The sequence below is a fragment of the Saccopteryx bilineata genome, chromosome 7 (genome assembly GCF_036850765.1).
Source record: "Saccopteryx bilineata isolate mSacBil1 chromosome 7, mSacBil1_pri_phased_curated, whole genome shotgun sequence".
Taxonomy (NCBI): domain Eukaryota; kingdom Metazoa; phylum Chordata; class Mammalia; order Chiroptera; family Emballonuridae; genus Saccopteryx; species Saccopteryx bilineata.
Genome location: NC_089496.1, coordinates 1173242 through 1201203, shown reverse-complemented (window position 1 = coordinate 1201203; position 27962 = coordinate 1173242). Strand labels below are relative to the sequence as shown.

Genomic DNA, 27962 nt, shown 5'->3' with positions numbered 1-27962 from the left:
CAATATCAGCAAATTTAGAAAAATTGAAATTGTACCAAGCATATTTTCTGATCATAAAGCCTTGAATCTAGAATTCAACTGCAAAAAAGAGGGGGAAAAACCCACAAAAATGTGGAAACTAAACAACATACTTCTAAAAAATGAATGGGTCAAGAAGAAATAAGCGCAGAGATCAAAAGATATATACAGACAAATGAAAATGAAAATAAGACATATCAGAATCTCTGGGATGCAGCAAAAGCAGTAATAAGAGGAAAGCTCATATTACTTCAGGCCTATATGAACAAACAAGAGAGAGCGAAGTAAACCACTTAACTTCACACCTTAAGGAACTAGAAAAAGAAGAACAAAGACAACCCAAAACCAGCCGAAGAAAGGAGATAATAAAAATCAGAGCAGAAATAAATGAAATAGAGAACAGAAAAAACTATAGAAAAAAATCAATAAAACAAGGAGCTGGTTCTTTGAAAAGATCAACAAATTGACAAACCCTTGGCAAGACTCACCAAGGAAAAAAGGCACAGGACTCAAATAAATAAAATCCAAAATGAAAGAGGAGAGATCACCACAGACATCATAGATATACAAAGAATTATTGTAGAATACTATGAAAAATTATATGCCACCAAATACAACAATCTAGAAGAAATGGATAAATCCTAGAACAATACAACCTTCCTAGACTGAGTCATGAAGAAGCAGAAAGCCTAAACAGACCAATCAGCAGGGAGGAAATAGAAAAAACTATAAAAATCTCCCCAAAAATAAAAGTCCAGGCCAGACGGTTATACTAGTGAATTCTATCAAACATTCAAAGAAGACTTGGTTCCTATTCTACTCAAAGTCTTCCAAAAAATTGAAGAAGAAGCAATACTTCCAAACACATTTTATGAGGCCAACATAACCCTCATACCAAAACCTGGCAAGGATGGCACAAAGAAAGAAAACTACAGACCAATATCTCTAATGAATACAGATGCGAAAATACTAAACAAAATACTAGCAAACCGAATACAACAACATATTAAAAAAATAATACATCATGATCAAGTGGGATTCATCCCAGAATCTCAAGGATGGTTCAACATACGCAAAACGGTTAACGTAATACACCATATCAACAAAACAAAGAACAAAAACCACATGATCTTATCAATAGATACAGAAAAGGCTTTTGATAAAATACAACACAATTTTATGTTTAAGACTCTCAACACAATGGGTATAGAAGGAAAATATCTCAACATGATAAAGGCCATATATGATAAACCATCAGCCAACATCCTATTAAACGGCATAAAACTGAGGACTTTCTACCTTAAATCAGGAACAAGACAGGGTTGTCCACTCTCTCCACTCTTATTTAACGTGGTGCTAGAAGTTCTGGCCAGAGCAATCAGACAAGACAAAGAAATAAAAGGCATCCATATCGGAAAAGAAGAAGTAAAGCTATCACTTTTTGCTGATGATATGATCCTATACATCGAAAACCCGAAGGACTCCACAAAAAGATTATTAGAAACAATAAACCAATACAGTAAGGTCGCAGGATACAAAATTAACATACAAAAGTCCATAGCCTTTCTATATGCCAACAATGAAATATTAGAAAACGAACTCAAAAAATAATCCCCTTCACGATTGCAACAAAAAAAATAAAATACCTAGGAATAAACATAACAAAGAATGTAAAGGACCTATATAATGAAAATTACAAATCATTGTTAAGGGAAATCGAAAAAGATACAATGAGATGGAAAAATATTCCTTGTTCTTGGATAGGAAGAATAAATATAATCAAAATGGCCATACTACCCAAAGCAATATACAAATTTAATGCAATTCCCATCAAAATCCCTATGAGATTTTTTAAAGAAATGGAACAAAAAATCATCAAATTTATATGGAACTATAAAAAAACCCGAATAGCCAAAACAATCCTAAGGAAAAAGAATGAAGCTGGGGGCATTACAATACCTGACTTCAAACTCTATTATAGGGCCACGATAATCAAAACAGCATGGTATTGGCAGAAAAATAGACACTCAGACCAATGGAACAGAATAGAAAGCCCAGAAATAAAACCACATATATATGGTCAAATAATCTTTGATAAAGGGGCCAACAACACAAAATGGAGAAAAGAAAGCCTCTTCAACAAATGGTGTTGGGAAAACTGGAAAGCCACATGCAAAAGAATGAAACTCTACTACAGTTTGTCCCCTTGTACTAAAATTAATTCAAAATGGATCAAAGACCTAAATATAAGACCTGAAACAATAAAGTACATAGAAGAAGACATAGGTACTAAAATCATGGACCTGGGTTTTAAAGAACATTTTATGAACTTGACTCCAATGGCAAGAGAAGTGAAGGCAAAGATAAATGAATGGGACTACATCAGAATTAAAAGTTTTTGCTCAGCAAGAGAAACTGATATAAAAATAAACAGACAACCAACTATATGGGAACTGATATTTTCAAACGACAGCTCAGATAAGGGCCTAATATCCAAAATTTACAAAGAACTCATAAACTCAACAACAAACAAACAAACAATCCAATTAAAAAATGGGAAGAGGACATGAACAGACACTTCTCCCAGGAAGAGATACAAATGGCCAACAGATATATGAAAAGATGCTCAGCTTCATTAGTTATTAGAGAAATGCAAATCAAAACTACAATGAGATACCACCTCACTCCTGTTAGATTAGCTATTATCAACAAGACGGGTAATAGCAAATGTTGGAGAGGCTGTGGAGAAAAAGGAACCCTCATTCACTGTTGGTGGGACTGTAAAGTAGTACAACCATTATGGAGGAAAGTATGGTGGTTCCTCAAAAAAACTGCAAATAGAACTACCTTATGACCCAGCAATCCCTCTACTGGGTATATACCCCAAAACCTCAGAAACATTGATACGTGAAGACACATGTAGCCCCATGTTCATTGCAGCACTGTTCACAGTGGCCAAGACATGGAAACAACCAAAAGCCCTTCAATAGAAGACTGGATAAAGAAGATGTGGCACATATACACTATGGAATACTACTCAGCCATAAGAAATGATGACATCAGATCATTTACAGCAAAATGGTGGCATCTTGATAACATTATAAGAAGTGAAATAAGCAAATCAGAAAAAAACAAGAACTACATGATTCCATACATTGGTGGAACATAAAAATGAGACTAAGAGACATGGACAAGAGTGTGGTGGTTACCAAGGGTGGGGGGGAGGGAGGACATGGGAGGGAGGGAGGGAGAGAGTTAGGGGGAGGGGGAGGGGCACAGAGAACTAGATAGAGGGTGATGGAGGACAATCTGACTTTGGGCGAGGGGTTTGCAACATAATTTAATGACAAAATAACCTAGACATGTTTTCTTTGAATATATGTACCCTGATTTATTAATGTCATCCCATTACCATTAATAAAAATTTATTATAAAAAAAATTGTTTTTCCTAAGCTTCATTCAAAATCCAAGGTTAAATTCATTTATATTGTCAAGACATTTGTAATCCTTCAAGAGTTAGTCTCAGGAGACTTGAGGGAAAGCCACAGCTTTGTGGATACAGTTTTAGGACATTTCTCAGGCAGTGTTAGGGCACTAATGTTGTTGAGGCTCTTTTCCTGTGGAGCTTTGGTAGGTTTCTTGAGGTTCCCAGTCTTGGGAGTCTGAAAACTGACAACCACTGGGATAGGCTATGCTCTCTGACCTGCTGCTGCTGACTCCTCAACTTTGGCATCTCAGGAAAGTCAGCCTGTCTCTGCTGAGGATGACTTGTCATTGGCAGAAACCTTTCTTCTGCAGGGTCCATACGATGCTGTTGCATCTTGTTCCAATTTTGTTTGCCTTAATGCTGAAGAATATAAATTGCTTCTGACTGTATTTGAACAGAAGATATATTGACCCACAGCTCTTAGATTCAGGGATATAAAATTCTACCAGTTTCCCGCAAAAACCTCCCTTTCTATAGAATACCTTGCATTAATAATGAAAAGTCAGAATCCAGCAAGACCTGGACGAACTATGTTAACTGACACTCCTAGTTCTTTTCATCTACAGACTCTGTATCTTCTACAGTGAAATACCTGTCAAAGCCTTAGCAACCTTATTTCAAAATTGATCCTAAAAATTCTGTCTAAGATTACTCATGTCTGAATTGTATATTTTTAATAATTCTAATTGGATTTTTCCATTTCTTGATCAGAACAGGTTTCAGTTGTTTTCCCTTACGTATATAATGCTTTTATAGGTCTCCTTACTTTTTGATGTTTTAAGACCATATTTGTTTTTTGTTTGTTTGTTTGTTTTGTTGTTTAAGTGAGAGAAGGGGAGATAGTGAGGTAGACTCCCACATGTGCCAAGGGATCCACTTGGCAACCCCTGTCTGGGGCTAATGCTGGAATGAACTGAGCTATTTTTAGCATCTGAGGCTGCTGCCTTCAGACCAGTTGAGCTTTCCTCAGTGCCTGGTGCTGACACTCAAACCAGTCAAGCCACTGACTGTGAGAAGGTAAGAAAGAGAGAAGGGAAGAAAGAGATAGTTACTTCTCCTGTGTGCCCTGATTGGGCATCGAACATGGAATATCCATACCCTGGGCCAACACTCTAGCCACTGAACCAACTGACCAGGGCCAAAACCATATTTGTTTTTTGTGGGTTTTTTTTATATTTTTCTGAAGTTAGAAATGGGGAGGCAGTCAGACAGACTCCCGCATATGCCTGACCGGGATCCACCGGCACACCCACCAGGGGGCGATGCTCTGCCCATCTGGGGCTTTGCTCTGTTGCAACCAGGGCCATTCTAGCACCTGAGGCAGAGGCCATGGAGCCATCCTCAGCGCCCGAGACTACTTTGCTCCAGTGGAGCCTTGGCTGTGGGAAGGGAAGAGAGAGACAGAGAGAAAGGAGAGGGGGAGGGGTGGAGAAGCAGATGGGCGCTTCTCCTGTGTGCCCTGGCCGGGAATCGAACCCAGGACTCCTGCACGCCAGGCCAATGCTCTACCACTGAGCCAACCAGCCAGGGCCCCAAATTTGGTTTTAATCTTTCTAGTTCTATTGCCTTTTTTTACCTAACTTATACAGATTTAGATACCTAATACTTGTCCATAAATAGTTCAGATAAAAAAGAAAAGGAACTCATTTGACCAATAATTATTCTCTTGCGCTTAACAAGTTAGGATAGACTGGATTTTAACAGTCCTTCCCCAAAGACCAAAGAAAACACTATACTAGCATCCAATAACTCTGACAGTCTCCAAACCAGAGCCTCTGAAATAAACCCTGGCACAGTGAACCACTGAACACATCAAGACAGAACTGTGAAACATCTCTTTCCTGAGAGACAGTATTCTTAGAGGATATACTTCTAATGAGATGAATTGGGAATTTGAAGGAGGTTTTGGCAAAATAATTCTAGACTGATTTATAAATTACACAAACAGTTAAATATGGTCATATGTTTAGAGAGAGTAAGGAGGCTAATTTTTCTTCTAACTCATAACATTAATAAAGAAGACTGTACTTGAGGAAAGAAGACTCATTAAAAGAAGGCACCAATAACATGCTATCTTCAAATAAAAGTGGCATTTCCCTCTGCTTAGTGTGGTCCTTTGCAAATCTCTACCTGCAAAGCATTGGGGGAAAAAATAAAAAGATGAAAACACACAATCAGAAAGTCATTCCATCTTGACTGTGCCTCTCTGTGGCTATAAAATGTGGGTCTTCCATATTTCCTACTGTGTATAGTAAATGGGTTTAAGGATCTCTAATGTGCTATGACATTTCTATTATAAAAGTAAAACTGGTCCTCTTTGTCTGTTTTCTAATAAGCATTTTATAACCTTTTCACTATAAAAGACATTTCTTGCTTTTGAAAGAGTACTTTGGACTCAATGCTTAGGTCCAATTATTCCTAATAAAAGAGAAACCTTCAATTCCTCTAACCACATAGGATCATGATCATGACTCAAGGTTTGGAAAGTCTATTAAGCAGAGGCTAGAGTGGTATCTATTTAGGGATATTAAAAGTACTTTGTCTATTGTGGAGGCAATTTATTCTTTGGCCAATGTACAAATTGCACTAGATAATCTCAAAAGTTCACTTCAGCTCTCAGATTTCATTTACTACAGACATCATGTTGTTAAGTTTTTTATCTATAATGTCTCACACCTTTCAGACACTTGGAATTAAAAACCTCAACTGCATTTGCCAGACCAAACAGACAGATGGGTGTTACCAATTGCAGATTAGTAGGCAGGCCAGAAAATTTGCTGCTCTCTCTAAATTCCATAGGAGACACACAGAGAACACATATTTCCATTTTTCTCCTGCTTCAGTCACTGTCTGTTAAGATATTCTCATCTTCCCAGAGGGAGGGGGGCTTGTGACTTTTTCCCAGGTTACAGAGATACAGAGCCCCACCCAACATTACTACTGCAGAAGATGCCTTTGCCTGCTTTGCCAAGATTCTTGGCCAAGATGCTACATCGGTTAGCATCCCTTCCAATCTGCCAGTCTCCCTTTTGAGACATCTTGATCAGCAGGAGAGAGTTCTCAAGGCAGTGGCCTGGTTAGCACCTTCCTTTCCCTCCTGGAGAATTTAAAGCCCCCCCCCCACACACACACACACATACCCCAAATGCAAATTAAGTCTTTTTCAAAAGCAGCTTAAGTATCTAGCTTTGTTAACATTTCTTTATCATTAGAAGCAAATCACAAATCCTTATTATTCGGCCTTAAAGCTAAAGATAATTCTAATATTTCAGAATAAGCTACTGTTTCCCGTGTTCTGATCCCAGAGCGCCCCCTTGTGCCGTGATGGGAAATTGTTTCGAGAAAGAACTAAAAGCACATTAAGGTTGTGAGGTTCAAGCAGTTTCCTAGGGCCGTGGTCCTCAAACTTCAGTGTGCATCACAATTATTAAATAAAGTTTTATCAAAATGTAGGTGAAGAAGTACACCCTCTAAATCAGGGGTCTCAAACTCGCGGCCCGCGGGCCACATGTGGCCCGCCGAACAATTTTGTGCGGCCCGCAGACTAATCCACGAAGTTCAAAATATTTTGGATAAAATTAAGTAAGCCCATGGATTAGTCTACAGGCCGCACAAAATTGTTTGGTGGGCCATATGCGGCCCGCGGGCCGCGAGTTTGAGACCCCTGCTCTAAATCATGACATTTTAAATTGGCTTTGCAGAAAATGAAAGTACAGAATAAAGTTTGAGAATCTGTCTCAGAAAAAAAAATAAGCCAAATCTTTTAAACGTGGGTTAAGACAAGTGTGGCTGAAAGTTTAATGTGTATCAGAATTGCTCTTGTTTTAAAAAATATTCTTGAGCTGAACACTCAAGAGAGTCTTTAGATCTTAGGGCAAGTCGAGAAAAGAGGTTCTGCTATAAGTGATATAAGAAACTCTTGAAAATCCAGTTAAGTTACCTAAGTAGAAAACCCTGCTAGAGATCAAAGAGGAAACCTAACTTTTCCTCTCCTCACAACAAAAACTTAAGTTTTTAGATGTCATCATTCAACATAGTGAGACTATTTTTTATTATTTAAAAAAAACAGCCTGACTTGCGGTGGCTTAGTGGGTAAAAGCATCAACTTGGAACACTGAGGTTGCCGGTTCAAAACCCCGGGCTTCCTTGGTCAAGGCACATATGGGAGTTGATGCTTTCTGCTCCTCCCTCCCTTCTTTCTCTCTCTCTCTCTCTCTCTCTTGTCTCCTCTCTTTAAAATTAATAAATAAAATCTAAAAATAAATAAAAAAAATCAAAAACCCCTTGGGATAGTTAGACATATTTTCTAAACAACAGACCTAGTCTTTGAGCAACAGCATCTGCTTGAGTCAGAGATCTGGAGGAAGCTTCAGAAATCAGCCGTGTAGAATCTTAGAGGCTGGACCCAGAGATGTGAGTTGCTAGGTCCTTATAGAATCCTGTGAGTGGTAAAGTGATCAAGCCCCTGAACTAGGTGGGACATTGGAGAACGATGAAAGAATCTCTGGACATACCTTCTTAGAAAAAGAGTGTGGTCGGCTGCCTCAGCCTTAGCGTGGATCCTGGCACAGGGTCCACTACACGGTGTTGTGGTCAGAAGGAGTCACCCCGACATGTGCCTCAGTGGTACGCAGGTTACTTTGAGCAAAAGCAATTTTAGCTTCAGACTCAAGATAAACTTTAGCCCCCTCCCTTTAACTACAATTTATAGGGCAGGGCTAACTCATGATTACTAAAGGTCTGCTCTTCTTATCACCCTGAAATGACCCTTTGGAGCCCCAAGGTTCATGACCTTATCCCTAGCTCCAGATGTCTTATATACTTCAATCCCCCTTTCTATCTGTAAGCCCCTTCTGCATGGGAGTCTTTGATTCTTTCATATACATGGGATTTCCATACTTGGTTATTTTCTCTTGCTAATCTGCCACATGTCTCTTTGACTGTGAGATCAGCTAGATACAGTGGTCAGCAAACTTATTAGTCAACAGAGCCAAATATCAACAGTACAACGATTGAAATTTCTTTTGAGAGCCAAATTTTTTAAACTTAAACTATATAGGTAGCTGCATTCCTTATCGAGGTAGCGCCTGCACGTGGTATTTTGTGGAAAAGCCACATTCAAGGGACCAAAGAACGGCATGTGGCTCATGGGCTGCAGTTTGCCAACCAAGGAACCTGGAGGGCAGAGGGAAGTTTGTTCCTCCCCCACAATGCCCTTGAACATCAGACTCCCTCTGTTTATTCCACTGATGTCTATGACCTTTTATTATGCACTGCTCTCTCTTCTCATATTCTTCTCTCACTTAGAAAAGATGAAAAGCAGTGGCCAAGACATGGAAACAACCAAAATGCCATCCAATAGAGGATTGGATAAAGAAGATATGGTACATATATACAATGAAATACTTCTCAGACATAAGAAATGATGACATAGTATCATTTACAACATGGATGCACCTTGATAACATTATACTGAGTGAAATAAGTAAATCAGAAAAAGCCAAGAACTGTATTGTTCCACACATAGGTGAGACACAAAGTTGAGACTCATGGACAAGGATAAAAGTGCAGTGTTTACCAGAGAGAAGGGAAGAGAGGAGAGAGAGGGAGGGAGGGGAGGGGAAGGGGAAAGGCTTAAAGAGAAACAAAATATAGGGTGATAGAAGATGATTTGACTTTGGGTGATGGGTACACAGCATAATCGACTGTCTAAATGATGTTGAGATGTTTTCTCCAAATCTATGTATTCTGATTGACCAATGTCACCCAGTTAAATATAATTGTCTAAATAAATAAATAGGAATAGCAAAAAGAAAAGGTGAAAAGGAAAATTAAGTCATACATCTATAAGAACCAGAGAAACACAACTAGTAAGAGGTGACTGCTAGTGTGCCCAGAAACAAGCCTTAAATACTGTTACCACTGTAATTATTTTCAAGATGCACAAGCAATTGAAACAATGCTTAGACCACTGATCTCCAATCTTGATGGAACATAAGCTGATAACTTAAGATCTCTCAAGGGTTACTGTGAAACTATCAAAATCAAAATTAAGTCAATCATTTTCTTTTTTTTCTTTCTTTTTTTTTTTTTTTTTTTTTTTGTATTTTTATGAAGTTAGAAACGGGGAGGCAGTCAGACAGACTCCCGCATGCGCCTGACCGGGAACCACCCGGCACACCCACCAAGGGGCGATTCTCTACCCATCTGGGGCGTTGCTCTGTTGCAACCAGAGCCATTCCAGCGCCTGAGGCAGAGGCCATAGAGCCATCCTCAGTGCCCAGGCCAGCTTTGCTCCAATGGAGCCTTGGCTGCAGGAGGGGAAGAGAGAGACAGAGAGGAAGGAGAGGGGGAGGGGTAGAGAAGCAGATGGGTGCTTCTCCTGTGTGCCCTGGCTGGGAATCGAACCCGGGACTCTTGCATGCCAGGCCAATGCTCTACCACTGAGCCAACTGGCCAGGGCCAATCATTTTCTTTTAAAAAATATAAACTTAGCTAACTTGATGGAAAAACATTGGCAAATCAAACTATGAATCAAAGTTACCTTGATCCCAAAAAGATTAGAATAATCTACATAGTGAACAACAAATAATTGTGAAATAAAAATTAGGAGACATTTAAGTGTCACTTGTGCCATGAAAGCAGTCTTTAAGTTGACAGTTCTTCTGAGTCCATAAATTAGCTTACTTTCTCCTAGTGTTCCCACACAAAGTGGACTGTTTTAAACATATCTAGAATATGGACAACTGTTGCCTCAACACCAATGAATTAAATGAACTATGTTATATATTCTATAGGTAAGACTGTATGTACCTTGGTGATTTTGTCACCATTAATCAGAAAACTCAAGAGTTAGAAATGGAACATACAAATTATCTACCCTGCCACCATCCCCTAACAGAGAAAGAAACTATGACTCAGAGGTTAGATTACTTAATCTAGATGACATGAATAGTTTATTGTCGATAAAGAATTATAACCCAAGTAGTGGGTAAAATAGATAATGGGATTAAGAAAAAAAATTCATAGACAGATAACAGCATGGAGATTACAAGAGGGAATGGGGGAGGGGAGATAGAAGAGGATAAAGGGGGAGAAATGGTGATGCAAGGAGGCCTGAATTGGGATCGTGAACACACAATATAGTATAGAGACAATGTACTTTAGAACTGTACACCAAAACGTATATAATTCTATTAACTAATGTCACCCCCAATGAATTCAATTAAAAACAAAAGAATTAAAACCCAGGGAAGTAACTAATCCAGCTCTCAAAGAAATTAAGGCAAAGTAGTCAGAATAAATACAAGGACACAAACAATATAACTATATATTACATAAACAATCCTTTAAGAGATTTTGAACTCAGGCAAACAGGATGAGAATATGTCGTTGAGGAGACTGGGAAGTACTGAGATGGGGCAAGGACTTCTTAATAGGCACTCGGCATATCCCTACAACAGAAATCTACAGATTCTTCTTTTCTCTCTCTGCTTTACATCCATAGAGAACGTGTGTTAAAATATTAAGATTTAATAAACACAAATGTAAATAATCATTTAGAAATAAGAATACCTGGGGACTGAAATTACTCCAGCTCCTGGTTTAGCAGGATTACATCTCATTTTCACAGCAGTTGACCGGCCAGTAACACAAGATGTTGTCGTTGTGGAAGATCTATTATAAATAAAGCAAATGACATTTTATAAAATGCATACTTATAACACAGATTACAAAGACAAAAACAGCCTGCATATAATAATTCCTATGCTATACACACAAATGAAAAAGAAAAATGTATCAAAGTTCTTTAATTTAGAATTTTAATACAAATTAAGCTCATTTACTTTCACCAACTATGAAAAGTTAACTATTTCCCCAGCTAAAATGATAAACCATCATCAGGTATTTAGTAAAGATTTTATAATTATAATCAAAATTATAAACAAAATAAATTTTAAAGAGAAAAATGTCATAATGTCATATCCACATAAGCTGATGTTTTGATGTGTAAATTACAAATAAGCACTGTCTATACAATAGAGTCTCTTTATTGCCTAACTTAAAATATTATGTACATGGGAGAAATTATATAAAGCTTTCAAACTATTCCACATTTCCTACTTTTTACTGATGCTTTTATTTAAGAACCAATTACTGATTATTAATTATGAGGTTCTAAGCTAGCAATGTGAAATGACATTTTTTTAATTAAAAAAACTGTCAAGGGAAATAGCATCTTCACTTACTTATAAAAGAAATGTACATCTGGTATGTGGCTTGGTAAAACAGGAAACATATCTTCTTTTATATTAATATTTTGAAATGTGTTTTTAATTGTCACTCCTAGACGACAATAAGAAAGAAACTATTGAGCAATATGGAAAAATTAAGTTTATTTAATCTCTGTATATTTAAATAGAATATTGCTTTTCTTTGGTACTGTCATTTTACCAGAAACGTATTATATTAGTGTATTCATGGTAAGAATAAGAAACTTTACAGAGTTTCTGAAAAAAAATAAAGATTCTACTCCCTAGCTTTGTAATTTTGCTTAAATTTACTTTATTTCCCTGGGTCTTATGTCCTGAATCTGTAATATACATACAATAATTAGAGGTTCTCTAAAGTCCTTCCAGTTCTAACATTTGAACAATCCACTATTACAATTCTGAGCCCCTGGTGACTTTTGTTGAATGAGCTGGGCCACTTTACTAACATAGCTTTTCATTCACATTCAATCCAGGCATATTTGACAAATAAATAAATAAATAAATAAATAAAAATTAAAAATAAATTCTTGTATCCAAATAATTTTCAAAAAATAACTCCAACATTTGCTTAGCCAAAAGTAAGTCATCTAAAAGTAAGGCATTCCTCCCACCAGCCCGAACAAAATGATGGCAGAGCCAAAATGCAAGCAAGGACAGCAGCCTTCGCTTCCAACACAGAGTGCAGAAGCTGACCACAAGCTCAGCCGCTGACCTTGGTGCTGAAAAGTGAAGCGAAACTCGGAATCTATAGCAATGGCACTCAAACCTGGAGGCATAGCAGACTCATTAAAGAAGCAAGCTTGTTAAATTGTTGGATTGTTATATTTCTTATTAGATTCCTGATCCCTACCCCATGATGTTTAATGAACTTGATCCCTAAGGATTACTAACCAGAGATCTGAATTCTTTTTAAAACTTTCCTACATTCTTGACGCCATAGAGAGACAAGTAGACAGTGAGTAAAACTCAGCACACTCACCTTTGCTACTTGTCACCCACTTACCTGTGGTATGAAAAAAGATGAATGAAAACTGATGGCAGATATCATGATTTAGATTTATATTGTGTCTATTTACTGTTCTTTTGTTTATAGTCTTTGTGTTTTCCATTATTTTGTTCTTAAACTTCTAGAGAATCTGATATAAGGCAGACTCTCAAAAACACATATTACATATGAGTTAACATATAATTCAGAAACTTCTTGTACTCACAGGGATTAATCAACAGACCTCACTCAGAGGGGCTTTTTAACCATGTCACAAAGTGATGATTTAGAATTACCTGTGGGCTTTTATTATCTATGATAAACACCAATGAAATGACAAGTTGTCAGTAACATAATTTTAAAAAAATTTTAGGAAAAGACCCATAATTTTAGAAAAAACAATCAGGCAAGAATATATGAAAAAAAATGAAGCTTACCTAAAAATGTGTCTGCCAGAATGATAGACTGTGATGATAAGGCTGCTCGGAAACCCTTACTTTCAGAAGGAATAATAGTTGACTGGCACACAAATGCTCCTACCAGATTTGTGTAATCATCTGTCCCTGCCACCATTTCCTTTACTGTAAAGTCTGTTATATTATTGGTACAGAGAGCCATCCTCTGTCCCTAGAAAAGCAAAGTCAGAAAGAGTTTTTATTGAAGGTCACTCTCTAAAGTAGATCTCAGCTAGCTAGTGACTCTACCAGAGCAGTAGTTCTCTCTTCACTGTAGGTCTGATTTATTAGATCTGGGGTGGTCCCAGCCACAAGTCTTTTTTAAAAGCTTTGAGGTAATTCCAAGGTTCAACCAGGGTTGAGAGTCCCTGAAGTTCTCGTGAATACACTAATTCAAGCAAGGCTCATCCCTCCCCCAATGACAGCTTCCTTGTTCTGAAAGAGAGCCATCTAATTTAAGGAAGTAAACTTCATCTAGAAACTCTTCAATTCATAGCATAACAAAGCATACAAAGAGACAAGAAAATTGCTGTTGATGGTTTTGATGCCAAAGAAAAGTCTTGCTCTTTCTTCTCCTCTCTAGGCTGATGGGAGCCATAAAGGTAATGTGAAGTCCAAAGAAGAGAGAATAGAGGCCATATTGCCACAAAGTCCTAGGACAATATCAAAATTCTAAACAGTTGGTCACTACAAGTATCTTTATTCACATAGCCCTAGATTCAATGATATATATCTGCTTAACTACACAGAAAGTTGAAGGCAATACAAGGTTTTACTTTTTCAATCACTTGAAGGATAGTTGGAAAATACATTTTAGAAAACTCTTTAAATATAGTATGTTTAAATATACTATAGTCCCAGTGTAAAGGACTATAGCTTGCTGTATACGTAATGTCTATGAAGAAATGTACAAAGGAAATAAAACCACAATTATTAGTCTTAGAGAGTACATACAGGTGGGCATGAAGGAAAGAATAAAGATTTATCTTTGCTAATGCAAGTGGCAATCCTAACCTATGAAATTTTCTCCCTCTGCCAAGCCCTCTCACCACAACATAGATGCAACATTTTTTTAGTAAGCTTAAATTAAATTGTTGAAGCCAAATCAAGAGAAAAATGGAGAAAGAGCAGAAAGAAACTACTGAGGAAGGAAAAAGAGAAAAATAACAGTAAACAGAGGGAATGAGAAGATAAAGAAGACAGAGGAGAAGAGAGAAGATAACAGAAAAGACAGTAGTAATACAGGAATAAGATGGAGAAAAAGTGTGATCTGTAACGGAATTAACCTTATTCACTGCTTGACACAGTATTAAACATAATAGGTACTTAATATATACTTATTGAGTAAACTGAGTGACTACCAATTGATTACATAAAATTAGGACAGGACAAATGTAAAATTAAGATAATATTTTGGTTTGCAAACTTTTGTCATCAAATTTTTTATTTCCTTCATACAAAGTTTGTCATAGCATCTCATAATGAAGACCATTAAAGATTGAGGAGTTAATTTAGAAAAAGAAATGGAGGCAAGGCCTTATATACGTATATACATCCCAACCCCAACCTTGTATTCCCTTAAAAATACTGAACATATAGTCCCACAACTCTCCCCATTACCAGTAACAATTAAGGTTCTGCTTCTTCCCACAGAAAAGAGAATCCCATTATTTATTAGCAGAGATGACCTGATCAGCTGCCATCTGTCCCCTGCTCAATTCCTTATTACCTTTGGACAAACTTCCTCTTGGAAGTCTTTTCCTTTTTAAAACACAAAATTGACAATACAGTGATACCTCAATTTTCATTGATAATCTGTCAGAAAACAATCAGCAAAATCCGAAACCAATAAAAACTGAGGCAATTATTTCCATATGAATCAATGTAAACCCAATTAATTCATTCTAGACAGTCCAAAATACATTCCAAAAACACATTACACCAGATACCGTATACGCAGTAATCACTTACATGTAACTGTAGTGTTAGCATTTGCAATCAATAAAAAAACCCACAAAAACAGTGGGAAGCAACAGAATTGTTTGGCTAGATGCACAGGGTGATGCTCACACAACAACAAACAACATCACACTGAGCAGGAGAACGCGTGGGTCGCCCTTTGTTTTCACAAAGTTAGCAGCAAGGTCACATGAGCATGCCGAGGAAATCCGAGGCAACCGAAAAAACTGAGACAATTTTTCCGCGGGGGGGAGTGGGGGGAATAAAACGACAAAAACTGAAACCGACAATAACCGAAGTCAACAAAAACCAAGGTATTATTGTATTATAAGCAACAGTAAAACTCAAACAATAAATGCCTGCCCCAAAAATAGAAGGGATGACCCCCTATTCTCATTTTCATTAAAAAAAAAAAATAGGAGGGATGACAAGCCTGATCCACTTTTTTGAAAATGTAAGACCTTCAAAGCACTTATATAGTAGCAACAAGCTTTGGTGTTCGTGAGACTGGCTAAGGGCTTTTACAGACTGAGAACCAGACAAGGTTGCCTCTGGTGGAGAAAGCTGTCAACCAACATGGTAGGAGGCAACAGAGGATTTAAACAACAAAAGCTCAGTCTCTGACTTTGGTTGCTAGTTTCCATTGAGATTTTATTGGGCCATCAACATAGAAAATAATCAGCTTAATCTGTGTTGAGATATATGTTCAACTCACCTTGAGAGCCAGAACTCACCTCGTGCCCACATAAACTAATATTGAAGAAATGAAAGTATTTTGTTCCTTTGGAGGTAAAGCTGGGACCGTTCATTAACGAGCCTGCATGGCTGAGGTTGCTGAAGTCATAGTGCAAACTCTGATTTTCTTTCTCATGGTAGAAAAAGCAATCACTATAGCAAACTGAGTGGTCCTTTGATTAAGAAATGTAAAAAAAAAAATTAATAATATAGCAGGGAAAAAGTATTAGTTACTAAGAGAAATGTGTTTCAAAAAAAATTCTAGGTTTAAAATATATTTCAGTTACCTTGTCTTAGTTATATTTACTATACTAATATGAAGAATTTCTAAACGCTAACTAGATTTTTTTGGCCAAAGTCTAAAAGATTCAGAACTTTTTAAAGTAGTTACTCCATGGTTAGTATTTTGTAAAAAGGTATTTTAATAAATAGTCAAAAGTCCCTGCTATGTCAGTTTAAATAGACAATAAAACTAGTTTATCCTTCACTCATAATATAGCATTAACTCTTGCTCTTAAAATGCTGTAAGACATATTCGCTTTCCTCCATATACTCCTAGAGCCAACTTATAAAGGCTGTTTACTTGCTCTGCCATAACAGAACACACAAGAAATCAATTTTAATATTTTTGGAAAGCATTCTTATTTGAGTGCTTTTCTTAATATTTTATGTCCCCAGAAATAGCACTTACATGGAACATATTAAGTAAGTGTTCAACAAATGTAATAGGAAAGAAAACAAAAAGGATACAAAGAAGTCACTTATAAATATAACTAGCAACCTTGAAGCTCCTGAAGAAACAGTACAGGGAACTTTCAGGTTTCCCTAATGACATGCTTTTCTGGGGATGACTGAAAACAGGCTCACTTACCCGAGTGCTTCTACTCCCAGGCCCACACGGAACACAAGCCTCCTTGCCGTAAACCTGATGTACGGACAGGTAGGTGTCAGGGGGACACTCCTGGCACTGGTTGGTTTCTTTCTCGATGTAGTTGCCTGGGGGGCAGGGGACACACGATGAGCCCGACTGTTCAGAACCGAGAGCACAGGCACGGCATGAGGACGCCACCCCATCCACTGCATTAGTGGCAGTGATAGAATAAATCTTCACCATGTCATTGATGAACCGTCTATTCTAAAAAGAGAGCAGAAAGTAACGACTTCTGCTTGGGGCTTAACTGGACAACCAGATTGCTTTACAATAATATCACCAAAATAAGCAGAGTGTTCTAGCATTACAGTCTTTAACTGACAATGGATTAATATTACTCTTTTAAAAAAAAATATTTAAATCTTAACACTAGAAGCTAATTTTCACAGTAATGAGAGTTCCAGGAGTTTTGTCACAATTCCCAGAAGATATGTCATAATTGATTCTAACTCAGGTGTATTTGCTAGACTTCAGAGCCGGAAGAACTAGTATGGTTTAATAGAAGCGCAACTTTATCTCCATCATTGTGTTCTCACATTATAAGCCCAAATCTAATGCGACAATAGGGTGCTGACAGTGTGGCTGGGTGGAAGCTCTGGGCTAGCCTTAGAAGACTAAGACTCTGGCCCTCATCCTAACACTAACTGTTCAATATTGATGAGCCTTCCTCTATCTCTAGTACTTTCTCTGATTTCTACTGAAAGAATTGGAACAGAGAGCAAAAAACTGTAACTTGCTCTATTTTTCCTAGTTAAGACACTAGGTAAATTAAGGTTTCATTTTCATCAAGCAGTGAGTTTCATCCTGTCAGTACAGGGCAGCACTAATTAATGCTTTTTGTCTGGAGAAGAGACAACAGGAAGGCAAAGAAGCATTCCAGAGTATTATCATGCCCTGCATGGGGGTCATCTGAATACTTGTAAGTAACAACTAGAGTCAAGTAAAATATGGGGAATAGTTCCCAGTGAAAGTCTGAAAGGAAAAGAGAAAATAATACTTTGCCACCACAGTGTTAAGGTAGCTTCTGGACAACTGGTTTACCTTGTTCTCTACTTGGAAAGATCACATCTATAGAGATCCCCAAATATAATTGCTACTATTGAAACATGCAATGCGATTTACTTAGGGAAGGGTTAAGGTCTACTCTGGCAGAGTAAGTAAAATAGTAAAGAATTATGTGTGTTAACCCAATCAGGCATTCACACACATTCTTCAGGCTATAAAAAGAGATATTACTATAATAAAATATAAACCAACATCTGTTAAAAGCTCCTGGACAAATATCTGATCATTCAGATTAAGAGAAAGTCAGCAGCCTCCTCAGAGTCTCAGAAAGATTTTTAAATAACTATAAAATTAGATTTTCTTTCTCTTAAGCTTTTAGTAACTGTAAATGTTACAGTGTAGAAAAATTCCAAAAATTGATTGAATCATTCCACTTCATACAGTCTTGATCTCAAAAAACAAACAAAAAAACTCACCACTTTTTTATACCTATGAACTCCAAACCCAAATGCTTGATTCTACATCAGTTAAAAGCTATCTTTTCCTGGCCCTGGCTGGTTGGCTCAGTGGTAGAGCATCAGCCCAGCATGTGGCAGTCCCAGGTTTGATTCCTGGCCAGGGCACACAGGAGAAGCGCCCATCTGCTTCTCCACCCTTCCCCCTCTCCTTTCTCTCTATCTTTCTTTTCCCCTTCCACAGCTAAGGTTCCACTGGAGCAAAGTTGGCCCAGGCACTGAGGATGGCTCTGTGGCCTCTGTCTCAGGTGCTAGAATGGCTGTGACTGCAGCAGAGCAATGCCCCAGATGCGCAGAGCATCGCCCCTTGGTGGGCAGGCCGGGTAGATCCCAGTCAGACGCATGCAGGAGTCTGTCTGTCTACCTCTCCCTTCCCCCCACTTTTCACTTCAGAAAATACTAATAAATAAGTTAGTTAGTTAATTAATTAATTAATTTTTTAAAAGCTATCTTTTCCACCAAGAGATTTGAGTGATCACTTTCTCTAAGTCTCCACTGGGGGCATCATCTTCGCATTAGCAAAAAGTACTTGTAACTTACATCTTGCCCCTGATTCGTTCTCTGGAATGCCCATGTAAATGTAAATGTTGCATTCTTGAAGATGATGTGGGTGTATGCTTGCTTCTCTTTAGTTCCACCCCATGATTCCACCACGTTGGTACTTTTTCTATTAATATCCTATAAAATATACACAAAAAAGCACAAACTCAGTACTAACATAAATGTGTATTCATTACTAATGCACATTTGCATTTACGGCATACCTTGCAAGGTTCATAAATTTTTATCCACAGAGTATGTAACCCCAGAATTCTCAAAATTTCCCTTCATATCTATGCAAGCACTCACTAGCTTAGTAATTACAACGTTTCAACCACATTGTCCATATAACCTGAAAGAGGTCTTGAATCATAGGATGTTTAAAAGGATGTGTGTACATGTGTGTGTGTGTGTCTGTCTGTCTGTCTGTCTGGCTTGGATAAATACACATAGAAGGGGAAACATAATTCTGTAAACTAAATAAAATGACAAGGCCTTCCATTTTTATCTTTCTCCTTGGGAAATTCTGATAGGCAGCCCTTGCACAGAAATGATAAGCTCTCCCTGGCTTATACTTGCAGCTTTCAGGCTTATCCCAGTGCAAATTAATCAGAATGTTATTTTAAATTCATGAAATAGTCTTTTACTTATACTTTAATTTCAATAGGATTAATTTGTGTAATACTTTATTTCTGATTTCCGTAGATAAATTCAATATTTAGAGTATCATACAAATGTGTGATATTCCAACCAATATGTTGTCATTAACTTGGTTAGACAACAAATATGTAACCAAATAATGTTGTACACATCTAAATTATTTGAAATGAAAACCAAAAATAACCCTGAATTTTCTTATTAGTCTTCCCTGCAGAACCCTAATACATAACTGAGGAATTTGGATGGGCTTCTGTAAATTATCTGGGATGTTGACAACATGGTAGCATGAATTCAAGATATGTCTCTTTCTTTCTATGACATAAACATAGGAGTCAAACATGTTATAAAGCAATCAAATATGCTCTAAAGAGATACATGTTGAGTTCACACCACAGACATAACAGAATGTACTTTCATACATTACATAATTCCCCATATTACCAAACCACCAAATCATCACCCATGCCATTTCCTAAAAAGAGTTTATAATAAACCGATAGTACTTTGTGAAACACCATTTTTTTCTGGGTGTGTAAAAAGTTTATTACATTACTGTAATGCATACCACCTTGTATTTATAAAACACTAAACTACTTTGAAAGCATTTTTATATGCTACTTAATTGATATCTTTAAAAATCCTATGAGAAAACCAACTCACATGGAAGGACAACCAACAGATTCTGCCATGAGCTAAAACTCTAATACTGATTTACCAAAATAAGTAACATTTGTAATACTTATGCTCAGGAGTGCCTGATCAAATGACAAAGACAGAAAAATAAATACATTCACATAATTAAAATAGGGTTTCCTCAAAAGCTTTTGGGAACACACTGGAGAGATTTATTGATTTTGCATAAGGAAATCTTCCTAAAAGAGGTAAAATTTGAGCTGCCCTTAAAGTATGAACACACCAAAAGAGCAAAAGGAAGAATATCATTCTAACCTAGAGTACCAATGTAAGGAAATAAAAAAGAACAGAGTGTGACACTAACAAATTAAGGGTATTTAAAGAGGACTGAACACTCACAGTAGGTTTAGTAATAGAGGGTAGGCAAGGAGTACAAAAAGCCATGCTAAAGAATTCTAAGTGTATTTACAGGCTATTGGTCCTCAAACTTTAGTGTGTAGAACTACCCTCCAGGTTTGCTAAAAAAATAGAGGATGTTGGCCCCATTACCAGAGTTTCACATTATGACTAGGATGGGGCTCAGAAAGTTGCTTTCTAACAAGTTCTCAGGCAATGCTGGTCCAGGGACTACACTTCAACAAGAATCACTGCCATAGGCAATAAAAAGCCACCAAGGGTAAGGGGATGGATTAATATGGATACCTCTACTATTGTTTTTATGTTTATAAAGATTTTCACAGCAGAATGGATGAGAGAATGGAGATGAGAAGAATGGATAGGAGACTATTGTTAAAAGATAGTAAGAATAAATTTTAGCAATGGTGCTGAATGAAGAAGGATTAAAGGATTAAAGAAACAAGGTGGCAGAGCTGGGAGAACTGAAGACTCACTGGTTATTTGTGGTATAATATAGATGGATGTGTTTAAAATTATTCATGATCACGTTTTACCATCATAAAGTCAATTTTTTCCAGAACAAAATAGTCTGCCTTCATTTAAGCTTTTAATAATCATTAATAAATATTTAAATCTCCATATAACTTGTATGATGTGGAGGAAATTGTTAACGGATTATTAACTAGCTATTAAAAGATCTTTGGAAAAATTAAAACAAATCATGTCTATAAAGTTAATACTTCATTACAAAGCTAAAACCTTAGCCAATAACCTTTTAAAACCCATATGAGGTCCAGTAAAAAATTTTTAAATTTTTTCTCAGGTTTTTATTATGAGAATTTGATTTTTTTCTCTTATTAAAATATTATTAGTAATTATTTCTAGTGTTAGGCTTAATTAAAACCGGTTGTTTTTCAACCAAAAAGCCCGTCAATAGATGACTGGATAAAGAAGATGTGGCACATATACACTATGGAATACTACTCAGCCATAAGAAATGATGACATCGGAACATTTACAGCAAAATGGTGGGATCTTGATAACATGATACGAAGCGAAATAAGTAAATCAGAAAAAACCAGGAACTGCATTATTCCATACGTAGGTGGGACATAAAAGTGAAACTGAGAGACATTGATAAGGGTGTGGTGGTTACAGGGGGGAGGGGGGAATGGGAGAGGGAAAGGGGGAGGGGGAGGGGCACAGAGAGAACAAGATAGAGGGTGACGGAGGACAATCTGACTTTGGCTGATGGGTATGCAACATGATTGAACGACAAGATACCCTGGACTTGTTATCTTTGAATATATGTATCCTGATTTATTGATGTCACCCCATTAAAAAAATAAAATTATTAAAAAAAAAAAAAAACCAGTTGTTTTTAAGCATGTGGTTGAAGTTCAGCAACAATTCCATAAGCAGTCAGTGCCCACCATCTCTAGATAAGCAGCAAAAACTAGCTTATCATCCTGGTGACAGATTGACTGATTACACTGGGGAACAATTTTTTTTTCATTTTCGGTTGTATGAGGTTTTAGAACTGTTTCTATATATTTCTGCATCGCTGATTCCAAATCTGACATCGGTTTTTTGGTGCATGCTCTAGTTTTGTTTCTTTGTTATTTATAAATAAATTTGTATTAATATTAATTGAGTGACTTCAATAAATCAGGGTACATATATTCAAAGAAAACATATCCAGGTTATCTTGTCATTCAATTAAGTTGCATACTCATCAACTAAAGTCAGATTGTCCTCCGTCACCTTCTATCTAGTTTTTTTAAATTTATTTATTAAATTTAATGCAGTGATATTAATAAATCAGGGTACATATGTTGAGAGAAAACATCTCTAGATTATTTTGACATTTGCTTGTGCTGTATACCCCTCCCCCAAAGTTAAATTGTCTTCTGTCACCTTCTATTTGGTTTTCTTTGTGCCCCTCCCCTCCCCTCCCCTAACCTCTCACTCCTTCTTCACCCCATCCCCCTTACCCCCAACCCCCACCCCTGTTGCCATCACATTCTTGTTCATGTCTCTGAGCCTCATTTTTATGTCCCTTCTATGTATGGATTCATATAGTTCTTAGTTTTTTTTCTGATTTACTTATTTCACTCCATATAATGTTATCAAGGTCCATCCATGTTATTGTAAATGAACCTATGTCATCATTTCTTATGGCTGAGTAGTATTTCATAGTATATATGTACCAAAGCTTTTTAATCCACTCGTCCTCTGATGGACACTTGGGCTGTTTCCAGATTTTCGCTATTGTGAACAATGCTGCCACAAAAATGGGGGTGCATTTCTCCTTTTAGAGCCATTATATGGTGTCCTTGGGGTATATTCCTAAAAGTAGGATAGCTGGGTCAAAAGGCAGTTCGATTTCCAATTTTTTGAGGAATCTCCATACTGTTTTCCACAGTGGCTGCACCAGTCTGCATTCCCACCAGCAGTGCAGGAGGGTTCCCTTTTCTCCACATCCTCGCCAGCACTTATTCTGTGTTGTTTTGTTGATGAGCGCATTCTGGCTGGTGTGAGGTGATATCTCATTGTGGTTTTAATTTGCATTTCTCTAATGATTAGTGATGTTGAGCATTTTTTCATATGCCTATTGACCATCTGTATGTCCTCTTTGGAGAAGTGTCTATTCATCTCTTTTGCCCATTTTTTGATTGGATTGTCTTCCTGGTGTTGAAATTTACAAGTTCTTTATAAATTTTGGTTATTAACCCCTTATCAGACGTATTGTCAAATATGTTCTCCCATTGTGTAGTTTGTCTTTTTATTCTGTTCTTGTTCTCTTTAGCTGTGCAAAAGCTTTTTAGTGTGATATAGTCCCATTTGTTTACCGTCTTTTATTTCACTTCCCTGTGGAGATAAATCAGCAAATATATTGCTCCGAGAGATGTCCGAGAGCTTACTGCCTATGTTTTCTTCTAAGATATTTATGGTTTCATGGCCTACATTTAAGTCTTTTATCCATTTTGAGTTTATTTTTGTGAGTGGTGTAAGCTGGTGATCTAGTTTCATTTTTTTGCAGGTAGCTGTCCAATTTTCCCAACACCATTTGTTAAACAGGCTGTCTTTACTCCATTGTATTTCCTTACCTCCTTTGTCAAATATCAGTTGTCCATAGAACTGTGGGTTTATTTCTGGGTTCTCTGATCTGTTCCATTGATCTATATACCTGTTCTTATGCCAGTACCAGGCTGTTTTGAGTACAATGGCCTTGTAGTATAACTTGATATCAGGAAGTGTGATACCTCCCACTTTCTTCTTCTTTTTTAAGATTGCTGAGGCTATTCGTGTTCTTTCTTGGTTCCATATAAATTTTTGGAATATGTGGTCTATATCTTTGAAGTATGCCATTGGTATTTTAATTGGTATTGCACTGAATTTATAGATTGCTTTGGGTAATATAGACATTTTAATGATTATTTTTCCTAACCATGAGCACGGAATATGCTTCCACTTGTTTGTATCTTCCTTGATTTATTTTATCAATGCTTTGTAATTTTCTGAGTACAAGTCTTTAGTCTCCTTGGTTAAGTTTACTCCTAGGTACTTTATTTTTTTGGTTGTAATTGTGAAGGGGATTGTTTCCTTAATTTCTCTTTCTGACTGTTCATTGTTGGTGTATAAAAATGCCTCTGATTTCTGAGTATTGATTTTATATCCTGCCACTTTGTTGAATTCATTTATCAGGCCCAGAAGTTTTTTGACTGAGACTTTAGGGTTTTCTATATACAATATCATATCATCTGCAAATAATGATAGTTTTACTTCTTCTTTTCCAACTTGAATGCCTTTTATTTCTTCTACTTTTCGGATTGCTGTGGCTAGGACTTCCAGGACTATGTTAAGTAAAAGTGGTCAAAGGGGGCACCCCTGCCTTGTTCCTGATCTTAAGGGTATTGCTTTTAATTTTTGCCCATTGAGTATGATGTTGGCTGTCGGTTTCTCATAGATGGCTTTTATCATGTTGAGGTATGTTCCCTGTATTCCCACTTTGCTGAGAGTTTTGATCATGAATGGGTGCTGGATTTTATCAAATGCTTTTTCTGCATCTATTGTCTATCAAGTTTTCTTTGTACCCCTTCCCCTCCCCTTCCCACTCTCCCTCCTTCTCTCCTCCTGCCCCCCGTAACCACCACACTCTTGTCCATGTCTCTTAGTCTTGTTTTTATGTCCCACCAATGTATGAAATCTTGCAGTCCTTGTTTTTTTCTGATTTACTTATTTCACTCCGTATAATGTTATCAAGATCCCACTATTTTGTTATATATGATACGATGTCATTTCTTATGGCTGAATAGTATATTGTGGTGTATATATGCCACATCTTCTTTATCCAGTCTTCTATTTTTTTTACAGTGATTAAAGCCTTTAAGCAAACTCTTGGCCAATACAGCAAGAATCCATAAAAGAGTAGTATCCTTAACATGTTCACCAATTCCAAGTTGGCACCATCACCATGCCAAATCCCTAAAAATGCAACCTAACCCCAGTTCAGTCTGTTATGGGTTATCACAAAGAGCAGGAGTCCAGGAAAAGTCCACATCCAGGAAAAGTCCTCAAGGCACTGGAATAGTCACAATTCTATACTTTGAAGCTCACGTCCAAGTCACAATGACCGCTGCTTCTAGCTGGTAATGATTTAGATAGACTGGAAAAGCCATCTGCAGCATGTATGGAGATGGAGCTTCTGTTCTCCTCTGCCTGGAGAGATGAGACCAGGTTGCTTTTCCTGGAGCTCTGCAACTGTGGCTTGGTAAAGAGAACCTTGGGATACACTAAGCTGGGTGGCAAAGGTAGATTCATGATAGAAGTTGGCAAAAGGGGGAAAGAGAGCTCTAAATTAGGAGTAGGTCCCAGCCCGAAATATGTGTGGGGCATTAAGGTATGAGGAATAAAGGAAACACTATATATTAAACAAAGCAGCAGAAAACAGGACTATCAACACCCACAACAGAGATCTTCAAGGGAAGAATAAAAAACCTGACTATTCAGAAAAGGCATAGTTAAGTGGCCCTTGTGCAAATGAGATCAGTTTACCTGCTTCTTGGAAGAAATACCCTAGGCTCATCCACAGTGTCGTAGATGGGGTTGACGGCCCTGGGCACCTTTAGCCTTCAGTGGCAAACGCCAGCATTCTGGGCAAGGTTAGGTCATAGGTGGCTGGAGCAGGGCTGGAAGAGACTGAATCCTCCCTTAGAGAAGCGAGGGGGAAGCCTACCTTCCAGTGTCCCTGTTTCCTCACAGTAGAGGCATGTAAGCCTGGCAGGCTTTAGCTCAATGACCTTCCTTTCCACTATTTAAGCAGTACCCAGATGGCATCCTATGAGACCCCTTTGGGGCACTGGAGCCTTTAAGGGTGTATCCTAAGAGCTGGTAGTTCACCTGATCTCTATTGGGCTTTTTCTGCCTCTTGGTATCCTAAAAGCCATGCTCAGAAGATCTCGCTGAGGGGTTTGAGGATCCCCACCGCCTATATAAATCTTTTCCATATATCTGGAGCTATTTGGAAAAAGACAAAATAGTGTTATTAGCTGGATCAAATAAAAGAAGGTAGTAGTTTGCAGGAAAAAAGTATTTGGCATCTCCTGTTCCTCAACATTCAAAAGAAATTTAAAATTTTTAAGTACAAAGCATGACATGGTAGACCTGTAGGAGTCCCAGGATATGACCCACCCCTTTTAAATTTTTTCAAATTGACCTTAAAATATTTGCTGGGAAGCTGATTAGAAGATGGCAGCAGAGTAGGCGGACACACAGAGGCCCAGCTCTCACTACCAAACTGAAATACAAATCAATTTAGGAAAAATCAGTGTGAAAAACCAACTCTGGACTACAAGAACAGCTCTCAAAAACCAAGGAGCAAAGAAGAAGCCACAACAAACCTGGTAGGGAGCGTCTGAATCTCCCCTTACAGGAACAGGGCGGGGAGGGGAGTGAGTCTGAAAGCCAAGAGGGGATCTTACTCGAGGGAAAAAAGCTTAAAATACTGCTCACAGCCACTTGCCTGGTAACCAGGGAGTGAGGTGTGTTGAAAAGACCAGCTTATCTCCCAAGTGGAAAGGAGGGAGAGAGGGACAGATTGTGAGGGGGCTAAGGAATGCAGGGACGACCTAAAAAAGCTGACTCATCTGTGCTGGAGGCTGCCATAGCTGGGGGAGGGACTGACCCTTCCACAAAACAGTACTCAACTGCTTCTGGATCAGAGATCTCCAGACATCTCTCCAGCTCCAATCAGTGCAACAAGACACAGCTGAAAACAAAAAGTGGGGAGGAGGGGCAGTAACTCAGGTCTCCATGGAGATCTGAGATACACCTCCCCCTACTGAAGCTGAAAAAACACCCTGACCCCAGAGAGATTAGTTGGTGGAAGAGGCCTTCAGAGTCTCAGGTTACACCCATTGCATTAATGGATACAGTTTCAAGGAAGCCTCCTGCTGAGATCAGTAAACAAGACTATCACCTGTTAAGAAAACAAACAAATCAAGACTTCAAAGCTGCCCAAATCCAAAAGTGGATTACAAATAATAGCTGAGACCAACCCAAGAAGACCTAGAAATAACACAACTTAAAACTGGAGGCAGAAAACACCAAGCCTAGACTCAACAAACTCTATAAATAAAACACCCAAAACACAGACAATGAGGAGACAAAAAAGTGCAATCCAAATGAAACCACAAGAGACACCTTCAGGAGATGAACTGACTAATATAGAAATAATCAAACTTCCAGATGCGGAGTTCAAAATAATGATTGTACAGATGCTTAGGATCTTAGAACAACAATGGATGGTCATTATGAACACCTAAAAAAAGAAATAGCAAGTATAAAAAGAATCAGTCAGAGATGACAAATACAATATCAGAAATGAAGACCACAATGGAAGGAACTAAACACAGGATAGATAGAGCTGAGGATCGAATCAGAAAGTTGGAGGACAACTGGAATGAAGGCATGAAAGCAGAGAAGAAAAAAGAAAAGAGACTCAAAAAGTCCGAGGAAACTCTTAGAGAGCTGTGACAACATGAAAGAAATAACATCCGCATCATAGGGGTTCCTGAAGAAGAAGAAAAAGAACAAGGGATAGAGACTTTGTTTAATCATATCATAGCTGAAAACTTCCCTAAATTAATGCAGGAGAAACTCTCATAAGTTCAAGAAGCACAGAGGACTCCATTAAAGAGAAACCCAAAGAAACCTACACCAAGACACATCAAAATTAAAATACCAAAGCTAAGCGATAAAGAGAAAATATTAAAAGCTGCAAGAGAAAAAAAAGTTATCACCTACAAAGGAGCCCCCATAAGGATGACATCCGACTTCTCAACAGAAACACTTGAGGCCAGAAGGG

The 27962-nt window shown here is 37.7% G+C and overlaps 1 protein-coding gene across 5 annotated transcripts in view; it reads right to left on the bottom strand.

Moving 5' to 3' along the window:
* Nucleotides 1-27962, bottom strand: part of ELAPOR2 (endosome-lysosome associated apoptosis and autophagy regulator family member 2) — a 302492-nt gene that overhangs the window by 39593 nt on the left and 234937 nt on the right. For all 5 annotated transcript variants that reach the window (XR_010726689.1, XM_066240442.1, XM_066240439.1 and 2 more), the window contains 6 exons: nt 18905-19042; nt 16785-17048; nt 15913-16086; nt 13202-13391; nt 11756-11852; nt 11082-11183 (listed from right to left, as the gene is read on the bottom strand). Coding sequence is in view for 4 of the 5 variants with exons in the window: in XM_066240442.1 (XP_066096539.1) it covers nt 11082-11183; nt 11756-11852; nt 13202-13391; nt 15913-16086; nt 16785-17048; nt 18905-19042 (965 nt within the window). In the remaining variant the exon portion in view is untranslated. The remainder of the gene's footprint in view (nt 1-11081; nt 11184-11755; nt 11853-13201; nt 13392-15912; nt 16087-16784; nt 17049-18904; nt 19043-27962) is intronic.